At 48.5% G+C, this 14,751-nt stretch overlaps 1 protein-coding gene across 34 annotated transcripts in view; it reads left to right on the top strand.

Annotated features, from left to right (window-relative positions):
* The window catches only part of LOC141155441 (uncharacterized), a 352,337-nt gene that overhangs the window by 310,460 nt on the left and 27,126 nt on the right, over nt 1–14,751 (top strand). For all 34 annotated transcript variants that reach the window (XR_012247541.1, XR_012247565.1, XM_073642309.1 and 31 more), the window contains one exon: nt 436–468. Coding sequence is in view for 32 of the 34 variants with exons in the window: in XM_073642309.1 (XP_073498410.1) it covers nt 436–468 (33 nt within the window). In the remaining 2 variants the exon portion in view is untranslated. The remainder of the gene's footprint in view (nt 1–435; nt 469–14,751) is intronic.

Raw genomic sequence — 14,751 nt, forward strand, 5'->3', positions numbered from 1 at the left:
AAATATGTTCGCGTCACCGTGGTTTTTAGACAGCCGCAACACATAGGGATTGCTTGTTTGTTAGGCAATCTGTGCATGTGTTGCGGCTGTCCAACACCTTATCCGAGCGCGTTCGCACAACACTATTAAGCAGTCCACTCAAAGTCTGTGTGTGATAAGGAACCACACATGAACAGAAGTGGAATTTGAAGCTCCTTGGCCCTATTTGAAAATTTGACATTTATACTGTTGTTTCCTGCTGTGGCAAGTGGAGGAGCGTTTAGTCACATCACATGCCAGTGCACAAGGCCCACTCCCGAGAGCAATGCCACTGCACACAGAACTAAGTAGGCTGTAAGGTTGAACTGAAAAGGCATTGGTGTGCAAGATGTATGTCCATATGTAAAATTTAAGTTATATTTTGCAATCCATTTGTTTATTTCTAATTTTTCGTAGAACATAAAGGAGATTCTGCCAAACATGCCACTGGTAAGTCATTCCTTCAGTAACAAATCATTGTCGTAAACTAAACATAATACAGTATACTCAGAATTTCCATTATGTTCCATGCTGCCAATAGGGGGGACATGTCTATCTACTAAGCAAGAAGTGCCCATGTTATATAGTGGTGACACTTGTAAGAATCATGCACTAGGCATCAGTGGCTTTTGTTATTGTTATTTTTTGCTAAAAGCATCATTATGGAGACAACAATGATGAAGATCAATGATTTACAATATCACGGTCTTCAATTCTGCTCGATAAAATGGAATAGATTTTTACCATGCTAGTGTATTCTCAGTTTTTGAAGACACTCGGCAGGGAGGTTGTTCCAAACATCTTGGAGAATTATCCACAAATCTTCCATCGATCTAGGCTTGCACAAAATTCTTTTGTCTCTTGATGTAATCCCACACAGATATTATGACGTTGAGATCAGGGCTCTGTAGGACATATCACTTCCAGGACTCCTTCTTTACACTGAAGATAATTGTTAATCACATTGGCTGTATAATTGGAATTGTAATCTTGCTGCAGAATAAATTTGGACACAATTAGATCCCTCCCTGATGGTATTGCATTATGGATAAGTATTTGCTTGCATTTCTCAGCATTGGGGAAACTTTAATCTTAACCAAATTCCCAACTCCATTTGCTGAAGTGCAGCCGCAAACTTGCAATGAACCTTCACCATACTTCACTGTTTTTTGCAGGCATTCATTATTAAAGGGAATCTGTCAGAAGCATAAACCCTACTAAACCATCTGTATGGGCATGTTGGGCATAGAAAGATGAATAAAATGATACCTTCATATCTGTAATCCGATGTCTTATTCCAGGAAAATTCACATTTTTCGTATATGTAAATTATCTTTTAAGCTCTATGGGCCGGACACAGATCTGCATGAGAATCTGCCTCCAGAGCTTATTTTAAATTAAATGGGGCATTACCTGTGCGAGACATGTAATGACTGATATTTGTTCTCATAGAGAATAAAAGGGGGGAGAGACAAGCGCACATAGTGACATTGAAAGGTACAGATGAGAAGGGAGTTATGGAGTTGCTCACCTGAAAAGGTTGTGATTGTCACAACTCCAATATTAGCCGATGAATATTACAGCTGTTGGAAGTTTTGTCGTCAAATTAAGGTAAACCCTCTTTTCCATATCGATTAGTAGAAAAAGGAGATTGACATTTCAGAGTAAACCACTCTGCCGTATGAAGGAAGCAATTCCAGAGCGAAATAGCAAAAAACAAACTACATTACGCTATGAGAGGACAACTGCAAATGTGTTTGAATGAGACAAACTTCACTTCTGCTGTACAGCGTTATGAGAGCTAAGTGTCAGTCATTACATTTCTCACACTGGTAATGCCCCCTTTCATTTAAAATAAGCTCTGGAGGCAGATACTCAGGGAGATCTGTGTACGGTCAATAGATCTTAGCTCATTTACATACAAAAAAGCATGGACTTCTCTGGAATAAGACATCAGATCGCAGATATGAAGGTATTGTTTTATTCAACTTTCTATGACCTGCAGTCCCAAAGAAACAGTTTAGGAGGGTTGATCCTACTGAGAGACTCTCTTTGACAAGGTGTCCTGGAAGTGATGATATATATATACACTGCTCAAAAAAATAAAGGGAACACTCAAATAACACATCCTAGATCTGAATGAATGAAGTATTCTCATTGAACAAAGTGCTGATAACAAAATCACACAAAAATCATCAATGGAAATCAAATTTATTAACCAATGGAGGCCTGGATTTGGAGTTACCACCAAAATTAAAGTGGAAAAACACACTACAGGCTGATCCAATTTTGATGTCTCCTGTGGGATCTCCTCCTAGACCTGGACTAAAGCATCCGCCAACTCCTGGACAGTCTGTGGTGCAACGTGACATTGGTGGATGGAGCGAGACATGATGTCCCAGATGTGCTCAATCGGATTCAGGTCTGGGGAACGGGCGGGCCTTTCCATAGCTTCAATGCCTTCATCTTACAGGAACTGCTGACACACTCCAGCCACATGAGGTCTGGTATTGTCCTGCATTAGGAGGAACCCAGGGCCAACCGCACCAGCATATGGTCTCACAAGGGGTCTGAGAATCTCATCTTGGTACCTAATGGCAGTCAGGCTACCTCTGGCGACCACATGGAGGGCTGTGCGGCCCTCCAAAGAAATGCCACCCCACACCTTTACTGACCCACTGCCAAACCAGTCATGCTGAAGGATGTTGCAGGCAGCAGATCGCTCTCCACGGCGTCTCAAGACTATGTCATGTCTGTCACATGTGCTCAGTGTGAACCTGCTTTCATCTGTGAAGAGCACAGGGCGCCAGTAGTGATTTTGCCAATCCTGGTGTTCTGTGGCAAATGCCAAGAGTCCTGCACGGTGTTGGGCTGTGAGCACAACCCCCATCTGTGGACGTCTGGCCCTCATACCACCCTCAAGGACTCGGTTTCTAACCGTTTGTGCAGACACATGCACATTTGTGGCCTGTTGGAGGTCATTTTACAAGGCTCTGGCAGTGCTCCTCCTGTTCCTCCTTGCACAAAGGCGGAGATAGCGTTCCTGCTGCTGGGTTGTTGCCCTCCTACGACCCCCTCCACGTCTCCTGGTGTACTGGCCTGTCTCCTGGCAGCGCCTCCAGCCTCTGGACACTATGCTGACAGACACAGCTGTGGCGCCCCTGAGGGTTCAGTCGCCACAGAGGTACTGCACCTCACCCAGAGGTGTGGTATCTCCTTCTCTCAGGTAAGGAGGGAGTGCTGCCCGGAACCCCAACACCCACATTCAACACTACACTACTCCAGGCCGGCTGGAAGGGCAAGACGCATGTGCACAGTGCTGAGCCCTGTCCCTGGCTGGAGTGGGGGGAACCCAAAGGTAGGGGGAACCAGTAGTGGGTGTGGGTGGAGGAAGCAGTTTAGGGGAGCACCATAGAAGGAGGTATTTAAAGGGAAGCCATCTTAGGGTGGCAGGACAGTCAGTGAGAGGAGAGAGTGTTAGTCAGTCTGGGAGCAGAGTTTCCTTAGGAGCTCTGCTCCACAAGTTGGGGCCTAGTGCTAGAGGCCCAGGAGGGGAGCTGAGGAGGAAAGCTCCGTTCTGTTGAAGGGATCCCAGGGGGTACGGCGAGTGCAGGACGGCACCCGTACGTCCCGAATCTGTCAGAAGACAAGAGGGATCAGGCCGCAAGAAGGGGGCCGGCCCCTGGACCAGCCGTGTCACTTCAGGTCTGGAAAAACCGGAGGCTTCTGGCTTTTATAGTTCAGTTGCCAAAGCCTCATTCTAATCACTGTGATGGTCAAGTAGGTCCGGGAACTCCAGTTAGACAGGAGGGACTTCAGAGCACCCGAGCGGGACTGTGAGTGGGGAAGCGCAGGGCAGGAGGGAGAAGACCCAGCGTGAAGTCGGTCTAGAGAGGAACATAAGAAAGCGGGGTTCCGTCAGGTGTTTCTAACCTACTTGAGGAAGAGCTGAACCCCTGTTCTGGTGACCGCAGCGCGACGTGGGAGGCTGGCACCCGCGCAGTGTATCAGTGGAACGTACATGAGAACTGTGAGTAAAGACTCGGATGACTGCACCGCACTGCCTCCGTCCATTATTTCAGCTGCGTCATCTTTCCCCCTGCACTGCAATGCCAAGCACAACCAACAATGTCTACACTGCCCTGGAGCTAGCTCTTCCTGTGGAGAGCCACACCATGCCTGCTGCAGTAACATCAGCTTCAGAGGACTGCTCCGCAGCGGCGGCTCCCTTTGGCCGCATTCCACAGGTGGCGTCATGAATAGTGTTGAGCCACCCCCGTAGTGTTCGAGTTCGGTACGGTTCGTCGAACACCCGTATGTTCGCCGAACTTTTCGTCGAACACCGTCGAACACTGTTAAAACCAATGGCAGGCAAACGAAAACACATAGAAACACATAGAAAACACATGGAAAACACTTCAAAGGTGTCCAAAAGCTGACAAGCTGCTCAGAAGGCACAAATAACACATGCAAAAGTGACAAGTACATATAGTCATGCGAAAAGAAAAGAGGTGGAGGAGTAAAAGGAGGAGGAGACACAGATATAGGCATGTCATGCCCTTCTAAAACCAAAAAAGTGCGAAGCCGACACGGCCAGTCCGTTCCTGCCCGTGCGACCTCCGTGTCGCCGGGTTTGTGCCAGAGCCACGGTGGACCCTGATGGCCAGCCCCCCTCTCCCAATACTGGTGCCTGCCCGCTGGTGGGTCGAGCTCCCCCGTGGTGGGGGGGAGTAACATCTGCAGAAGAAAGACCATCTTCCAGCCAAACTAAGATGTCTACTTCTTTTCGTGGACACTGTGATACGATCCCTTTCTTACGGACACGCCCATCGCTGCAAATTCCAGATGAGGCACAAAAACAGCAGATGCTTCAATGGATATGAAGTGCTCCTTCAAGTGGGCTCTCCTCCACTTCAACTTCAACATCACAAATACTCCAGTCCTCAGAGGTGTCACCCCAATCGCACTTGCTTCCTCACATCTCCCAAGTCTCCAGCTGCCCGTCTGAGTATGGGGTAACACAGATGGTTGAGTCTGCACAGCTGTTTACTCATACTATTGCCTGGGAAACGGAGGTCTGCTCCAGAGCTTCTGTTAATCCAGACGAGGAAATGATCTGCACTGATGCCCAGAATCTTTATGAGTCGGATCCAGGACCAGATGAAGAAGGTTCTGAGCATAATGTAGACCCTCGTTCCCAAACTGTAACTCCTGTTGGTGGAGACAATGATGAAGACGATGATGAGACTCAAATACCTGATTGGAGCGACAACTTGACTTTTCGGTCAGGGCAGGAAGAGGTTGGCTCTGAGGACGACGGGTGTGAGAACACACAGGGTGATGATGACGAGGTTGGAGATCCCACTTACTGTCAACCCACAGTCAGCCAGTCGATGAGGTCAGCAGAGGAGGTGGAGGAGGATGTGACTAGCCCAGGGGATGGGGATGACTCGGTACCCGGGCCTTTGCCTGGCCTTTGGGATGTCGCGGTGGTCGGCTCCCGGGCCCGTACCCTGGGGTCACTCTTTAAAAGGGTGGATAATTGTTAATTTTAGAAGAGTTCGTGACGCCACCTGTGGTATCTGGTGAGAAGCACCAGTCCTGCAGCACTCCACTGAGGCCGGTGATAAGGCAGCTCGATGGAATAGCTCCCCACAGGTGGAGCTAGGCCTCAGAAAAGCGTATGCAGGGGAAATGCAGGACAGGCGAGACCCAGCTGGGTCAGAGCAAGAACAGGAATGGACACGGTAGTCACTTCAGTACCTTTTACTGGTGGAAATTCAGGCACATCCCGGAGCACTGTAGGGTGAAGGGTGCATATCAGGATCCTACCCAATGAGCGGGTGTAGGGCCTCCTGTTTCTTGCCACTGCGTAGTAAGTTTCTGACCTGCCTTGAGCTAGGCCTAACTTTGTCTCTGTCCTGCGCTGGCTGACCTTGTGGTAGGTCCTTGTCTTGGAGTTCACGCTCCCAGTATGCGGGGCCTAAGCGTTTCCTAGCTCTGTTACGTATCAGCACCTTAGCGATCCTGGGACTTGTAGTTCTCCAGGGATTCCGGTTATGCCTTACTGGGTCATAGAGATCCCGGTAAGCTCGGATCCGGTGTCCGGAAAATGCTTTGGGGTGAGCTGGTTAAGCTCCTCTGCCCCCTATGTACTAACTCTCCACTCGCCTTCGGCCTACTCGGGCCCTCACTAGGCTATACACACTAACGGCAGCTTGCTGCGCTTCACCGATCTTATGGCGCCGGCACACCTTAAGCTTTAACTGGGCTCCCTGAATCTAGCTAACTGGAGCCTCATGCTCCACTGCTGAACTATTAACATCGTTCTCTAGACTAGACTGAGCTCCACTGCAGACTGACCTCTCTTAGGCTTCTCTACTGCAGGAACTCTTCAGAGGAACTGAACTGCCTAGCTCCACCTTCCCTATTTATATCTCTAACGGGCTCCCTCTGCTGGTCTGAGGTGGAAGGTGGAGATGTGTGAATGTTTATGGGGGCCTCTTGTGGAGGATTCCATCAATGCACTCTTCTAGGATCTGTGATACCAAGCGCAGCTGGGCGTCACAGATGCTATTGACGACGAGGTTAGGTTGCGCCTTCCTGGACAGAGACGGAGTACTGGAAGCACGTCAACAACTGCATCCTCAACCACAACTCTGCCTCTGACCACAAGTCGTAGTGGCTCTTCAGGTCGCATGGGCTCTAAGCCTTGCATAGCCTGGGCATTTTTTCAGATCGATAAGGATGACCCAACTCGTGTTATCTATATTATTTGTCACCAAAAGCTAAGTAGAGGCCAAAAAATCCATAGTTTGAGTACTTCATGCATGAACCGTCACATTGATATGAAGCATAAGTTGCAGTGGGAAGCTCACTGTGCTACAATGCGGCCTAGCGGGCCGGGCCAACCACCGTCTGCTCCATCTTGTGCATCTGTGGCCTCTTCATCCTCTGTGACTGGGGGGACAGCAGTCACACATGTTTTTGGACGCAGACCTGCCACCTCTATACCCGCAACAGCCAGTGTGATTGGCAGGTCATCATTTCATTTGGAAGTGGAAACACCAGCTGGTGTTGAGCGCTGTCCGACATCGAAAGCACCACCTTTGGATCAAGGCAACCTAACTTTTCCGCCTGCATCTTCCTCACAGACCAGCAAGTTTGCCGGGGACTCCCTACTCAACCCCGTCTAAGCACAACAGCCAGCCCTTGGTCCCTCAGATGTGGACAAGTAAAAGACCATTTCCTCCTAGCCATGAGAAAGCTAAGAGGTTGAATTTCACCATCTGCAAGATGTTGGCTACAGAAATGCTGCCTTTCCACCTGGTGGACACAGAGGATTTTCGAGACCTTATGTCCGTCGCAGTGCCCCAGTACCAGATGCCCAGTCGGCACTACTTCTCAAAGAAAGGTGTGCCTGCGCTCCACCAGCATGTCGCACACAACATCACCGCTTCTTTGAGAAACTCTGTGTGTGACAGGGTGCATTTCACCACAGACACTTGGGCGAGTAGGCATGGACAGGGGCGTTACATGTCGCTGACTGGGCACTGGCTAACTATGGTGACAGCAGGACAAGGGGCTGCTGTCCAAGTCTTGCCGTCCCCACGAGTTGTACGTCAATCCTTTTTATCTAGAAGTTCCTCCACTGCTTCTGCCTCCTCAACCTCCTCTCGGTCCTCCACCTGCACCCAAAGCCTGTCTGGTAATGCCACCCGCTTTCTAACTGCGCAGAAGGAATCCTGCACACCTCCTTACTATGCTGGCAGCAGGGCTCAACGGCATCAGGCGGTGTTTACTTTGAAATGTCTGGGAAATGTGAGTCACACAGCTGAGAAGTTGTGGTCAGCTCTGGAGACCCAGTTTCATGAATGGTTGTCTCCACTGGACCTGCAACCAGGGAAGACCATGTGCGACAATGCTGCAAACCTGGGTGCGGCCCTTAGCCGGGGCAATGTCACACACGTGCCTTGTATGGCTCACGTGTTGAACCTGGTTATCCAGCAATTTTTAGCCCACTATCCCGGACTAGATGGCCTTCTGCAGAGGGCACGGTCGCTGTGTGCTCACTTCCGCTGTTCGCATCCCGCAGCTCAACGACTTACATCTCTACAGAAGTCGTTGGGCCTGCCAGTTCACCGGCTGAAATGCGATGTGCCGACACGGTGGAATTCAACTCTGCACATGTTGCAGCGACTGTGGCAGCACCGACAAGCCCTGGTGCAATACGTTCTGACGTATAGCCTGGGCCAACGAGATCCAGAGGTGGGGCAAATCACGCTGCAGGAGTGGTCTCAGATCAGGGACCTATGAAGTTGACGCGCCCCCTGGGCCGTGGGGTACCCGGAGCCGGGCCAGTAGACGCTGGGGGTTGTAGTCACTGTGGCGGCGACCCGGTCCTTGACCCAGGGCGGTCAATCCAAGGGTAATTTGTATATATGGGTTTTATAATGTCCGACTACGCCACCTGTGGAGTGCGGCCACTGGAGTGCGGAACAGTCCTCTGAAGCTGGTGGTTTTGCAGCAATGGTATTATTACTCCCCACAGGAAGAGTGTAGGTTCAGGGCAGTGTGGGTGGATGATGGTGGTTGTAGTGCAGGGAGTCAGTAATGAACACAGAGTCCATGTGATGCAGTCCCAAGATCTTTACTCACAGTTGTGGCAGTCCAGATTACAGGTACCAGAGCAATCTCCCCCGTCGTGCTGTGCGTACTCAGTGAGTGGCTCAGTCCACCCCCAGAAAACTCCGGAGTACTTAGCAGGACCCCCTTCTGTGTGTCCTTTCTCTGGCCTTCTCCCTGCACCTCACACCCGGTGACACTTCTATCCGGTATCCTCGGGCCTTGGCGGGCGACGTGTGTTCCGTCCCTTGGGTCCTATGTGGCTACCTTCTTAGTGAGACTGGTGTGGACTTTGACCTGCAGTACATGAAATGCTGCAGCCTCCGGTTTCTAGTTGAGCCTTGCTGTGTCTCCGCTAGTTGAGGGACCGGTTCCCCTTATCTGGCCTGACCCCTCTACCTCCTGGTAGCAGCGGGCGTACGGGTGGCCTTCTGCACGGCCCGTACCCCTAGGGTCCCTTCGGTTCCTGGAGCCTTCCTGCTCCCATTCCTCTCTTCTCTCCTTCAGTCCTAGGCCTCCCAGGTTAGGCCCGCCTCCGGAGCAGAGCTCATGCAGAGCCTCTGCTCCTGTCACTTCTCCTCTGACTGGCTTGCTCTTTCTAAGATGGCTTCCTATTTATACTCTCCCTGTCATGTGCTCCCCTAAGCTGCTTTCTCCACCCACACCCACTACATAGGACCCTCCCACCAGCTAGGGACCTGGGACTGTGCTCTCCCTTAGGAACAATCTCGCCCTACCCCCACTGCGGGTATGTGTTGGATGCAGGTGTTAGGGTCCCGAGCCATACTCCTTCCTTACCTGAGGGTGAGATACCACACCTCTGGGTGAGATGCAGTACCTCAGTGGCGACTGAACCCTCAGGGGCGCCACATACCCTTCTGCACAGTTTTGAAATGGCGACAAAGATGTTTAGTGCTGACGACGATGCCATTATCAGCATGACTATTCTGGTGATTTACATGCTGGATCACACGTTAAACAGAATTCAGAGTCAGGTGGTGGGACAAGAGGAGGTGGAGGAAGTAGAGGAGGAGTCGTATGCGGAAGGGATAACATCTCCAAGGTCCAGACGGTCGGCAGCACCAAGGCGGCAGGCATGGGAGGGTGGGGGAGAGGGATTAACCAGGGCGCATGGTAGCAGCCAAACTGTTGAGGAAGGTGCAGGAGCCGAGGAAGAAGTGGAGGACGAACTAGCGATGGGCATGTAAGACTCATCAGATGAGGGAGACCTTGATCACATTTCTGTTGTGCGAGGTAGGGGGGAGAGGGCAGAGGAAGGAAGCATGATTCTTACCTTGCCACCAACACAACAAGGACTTGGTCCTCCTGGATGCGCAAGACACATGAGTGCCTTCTTGCTGCACTACCTGCAACATGACCCTCGGATTGTCAGAATTCGAAGTAATCCCGACTACTGGGTTGCCACACTCTTTGATCCCCGGTACAAAGGTAAATTTGCCGAAATAATTCCTGCCATAGAAAGGGATTCACGCATGCAGGAGTATCAGCAGAGGGTGTTGCAGAATCTTACATGTGCTTTTCCACAAAACACCAGTGGTGCATGTAGTGAATCTCACAGTTCTAACTTGCAAAATGTGTGACTGTCGAGTCTTCATCACTCAAACCGTAACAGTAGCACAGTATCTGCTGGTAACAGCAATTTTGTGGAATCGTTTCACCACTTTTTTAGACCATCCTTTGCAAGGCCACAGGAGACAAGAAGTCTGACACATAGTCAACGCCTAGAGAGGATGGTACAGGAGTATCTCCAAGTGAACATCGAAGCTATGACTGTGTCACTGGACCCTTGCTCATTTTGGGCTTCCAATCTGGGAAAATGGCCGGAGCTCGCCACTCACGCCTTGGAGATCTTGTCATACCCTGCAGCCAGCGTTCTCTCTGAACATGTGTTCAGCGCTGCTGGTGGTGTGCTGACAGATAAGCGCACGCGGCTGTCCACTGAGAATGTAGACAGACTCACGTTCATAAAGATGAACAAATCATGGATCCGCAAGGACTTTTTCTACCCCTGTGTCATCATGGGGAGACTAAAAGCATGAGGATTTGGTAAAATCACCTCACCAACCGTTTTAAGCAACTGTGGGGCAATTGATGCCACTTAAGTGGTGTCTGTGCCACAATTTTTGGAAAAAATGGAGACTCTTTTTGGAGTCCCCTTGCTGTGTTTTACGTGACGTTGGCATCGTCAATTCCAGGTGGGTTGGGTCGCTCCCCCCCCCCTTTTAACTGTAAGAAACCACATATACTATGGCTTGGGGTAACACAGATGGTTGAGTCTGAAGAGCTGTTTACTCAGAGGTCTGCTCCAAAGCTTCAGTGTCTGCTAGTCAGCGTAGAATTTTTAACTGCATCTAGCCTAGGCAATACTTTGGGTGTAGTAGCCCAGCTGCGAAGCAAGCTGCTCCGCCTGTGTATCTAATAAGAATTTTTAAATGCATCTAGCCTAGGTAGACTGTGGGGACCCCCAACCAAACCCAGACGCTCAGCCCCCCTACCGCCCCCCTTTCCTTGACAATACAATAATGTAACTCTTACAACTGGATGGGTGAGGATCAGTCACAGCTTTATTAACTCTTTATACTCATTCCATTAGAATGGCATTTTATTTCTAAAATAATTCAGCTTGTTGCAGCATGCCCTGGGTCTCCACACCGGCAAGTTGGCCAACAAGTGTAACTCTCCAACATGTCCTTTCTATTTCCAGGCCACGGAGGATCCTGCATACTCGTATGCAGGACTCTGACCCCCATCCATCACTCTTAACGCTTGTTCCACTCCGTCCTGGAGTCCTGACAGGAATATGTCCAGTCCAATATCCATTAAGTGAACACCGTCGGGCCGTATGAGGCCTGCTTTATCTCCTTCCAGTTGTCGGTGTTGTACACCGCCTCTGTCTCTTCTAAATTTTGCCATCCGAATATTTATTACCCGCCTTGTCCGTTTGATGGCTGTGATGTCTCGCGCACCTTGCCATACCGCTATTGGCACAATCTCTGACCATACTATAGTTAGTTTTGTGAAAAATTCTCTGAAGCGCTCAGTGTCTAGTTTCATTATTGCCATTAGTTATGCGCTCTTGTGATGACCTAGGTCATTTCCCCCGGCCTGTATAACTAAGATGACCGGACCTCTTGCCTCTCTCCCTACGTTGATTACTTCCATTAGTACCTGTGGCCATAGCAGGCCTCTAATACCTCTCCAGTTGAAATATGTGTTATGAAACTCTAATTTCCTCCCGCCTGGCCGGACTTTCGCCCTTTTTTCTGCCCAATATATATACGAGTGGCCTATCACCCACACTGTTGCCTTAGCGTCACCTGTAAAAGAAACAAACCACGTTAGGATAACAAGTCCGGTCTTATGTATCTCGCCAAACACGTGGATCGCCATCTCCCTATCATCCGAACTTCCGTTTCTGACAGTCCTGCTCTTGCTGCTTCCGTGGCCGCGCCTATGCGAAATGAGTGTATCCCGTAATCTTTGGGGTGGTTCCCTGCCGATGTTATGCATTTATTAAATATAGCTTGGAACTGGTATCTTGATAATGGCCTTCCATCAATGTGTGATAGGAAGAAATTACTTTGTGATCTGATGGTTATATATGTTTTTACTATTGTTACCCGACTCAGTGTACCGTTTGTGGGTTGTAGAAGTACCCAAGTGCCCCTGCCCGCTGGAACCGTTTTCGATTGGCGTATGCGTAGACGTATTGCATTATTGGCTATGACTGCGTCCTGGTGTAATAAGCCTCCACTGGTGGTAATTTTGGATTGAGGGACTAATTCGCTTATGCATAGCGCTCCGAAGAAGGCGATCGCAAATGCAGTAGACAGTAGTGTTGCTTCAAATTGTGAGTGTCAAGTTAATGGTGTTAGGGATATGATGTGAGAAATCAGTTTTAGTGACACGGGACGGGACGTCTACACTCCTGACTTGGCTGACCCCTTTTCCACCCTTTTATGGATTGTCTGATGATGAATCTCTTTGTCACATCTCCCCAATTCAGTAGTTGGAAATGAAATGCTACTCCGGTCAGACACCGCTGCACTGACGCCCCTGATATGCCCCTCATCATTAGCTGGTGGAGAAATTCTATGGTGACTTGTAATCTGGCTTGTTCACATTGGTCAACCCGTCTGCCTGCTACTAGTCGTGTCCACTCTTCCCATGCCTTACCGTATGCTTGACACGTCGACGGGACAACTGACGCTCTGATTAATGGCATCAACTATTCGCCACTAGATCCCATAGGGAGGGTGGGCAACTGTTGCCCGATGGGTGGGCGTTGGGTAGGAGCTTTGTGAAAATCTGCCAATTGAATTGTGATAAATCGTTAGCAGCAGCTTTAGACCCCTCAGCATCGTGGCTAGCGCAGACCCATACATTGTGTTTTAGGCACAGGAATGCTAGCCGGCGTAGTAGGCCTAGCACTGGGAGAGACGATGATGCCATATTATTAATGCAGTGCGCTAGGCTGGTGTTTTTTGTTATGAAGCGTATATTTTTGTTAGCCAGGAGCGTGCCCCATATTTCTATTGCTACCACTATTGGGAAGAAAAATTATTTTCCGGGCTAGATGCAGCTAAAAAATATTATTAATTTCAAAGCTGGTGGAGCTTAGAATAGATGGCCTAATAGAATGAGTACCACACACTGCTAATGTGCCCAAAATTAATTTCCAGGCAAGATGCAGCTAAAAATTATTATTAATTTCAAAGCTGGTGGAGCTTGGTATAGATTGCCTAATACAATGAGTACACACTGCTACAAGCCCAAATATTTTTTCAGAGCTAGATGCAGATAAAAATTATTTTGAATTTGCAACCTGGTGGAGGTTAGTATAGATGGACTAATAGAACAAGTCCCACACACTGCTTCAAGCCCAAGCCCAAATATTTTTTCAGAGCTAGATGCAGATAAAAATTATTTTGAATTTGCAACCTGCTGGAGGTTAGTATAGATGGACTAATAGAACAAGTCCCACACACTGCTACAAGCCCAAGCCCAAATATTTTTTCAGAGCTAGATGCAGATAAAAATTATTTGGAATTTGCAACCTGGTGGAGGTTAGTATAGATGGACTAATAGAACAAGTCCCACACACTGCTACAAGCCCAAGCTCAAATATTTTTTCAGAGCTAGATGCAGATAAAAATTATTTTGAATTTGCAACCTGGTGGAGGTTAGTATAGATGGACTAATAGAACAAGTCCCACACACTGCTTCAAGCCCAAGCCCAAATATTTTTTCAGAGCTAGATGCAGATAAAAATTATTTTGAATTTGCAACCTGCTGGAGGTTAGTATAGATGGACTAATAGAACAAGTCCCACACACTGCTACAAGCCCAAGCCCAAATATTTTTTCAGAGCTAGATGCAGATAAAAATTATTTTGAATTTGCAACCTGCTGGAGGTTAGTATAGATGGACTAATAGAACAAGTCCCACACACTGCTACAAGCCCAAGCCCAAATATTTTTTCAGAGCTAGATGCAGATAAAAATTATTTTGAATTTGCAACCTGGTGGAGGTTAGTATAGATGGACTAATAGAACAAGTCCCACACACTGCCACAAGCCCAAGCCCAAATATTTTTTCAGAGCTAGATGCAGATAAAAATTATTTTGAATTTGCAACCTGGTGGAGGTTAGTATAGATGGACTAATAGAACAAGTCCCATACACTGCTACAAGCCCAAGCCCAAATATTTTTTCAGAGCTAGATGCAGATAAAAAATATTTTGAATTTGCAACCTGCTGGAGGTTAGTATAGATGGACTAATAGAACAAGTCCCACACACTGCTACAAGCCCAAGCCCAAATATTTTTTCAGAGCTAGATGCAGATAAAAATTATTTGGAATTTGCAACCTGGTGGAGGTTAGTATAGATGGACTAATAGAACAAGTCCCACACACTGCTACAAGCCCAAGCCCAAATATTTTTTCAGAGCTAGATGCAGATAAAAATTATTTTGAATTTGCAACCTGGTGGAGGTTAGTATAGATGGACTAATAGAACAAGTCCCACACACTGCTACAAGCCCAAGCCCAAATATTTTTTCAGAGCTAGATGCAGATAAAAATTAT

The sequence above is a fragment of the Phyllobates terribilis genome, unplaced genomic scaffold (assembly GCF_046119375.1).
Source record: "Phyllobates terribilis strain yellow unplaced genomic scaffold, ASM4611937v1 Scaffold_1__5_contigs__length_1240528914, whole genome shotgun sequence".
NCBI lineage: Eukaryota > Metazoa > Chordata > Amphibia > Anura > Dendrobatidae > Phyllobates > Phyllobates terribilis.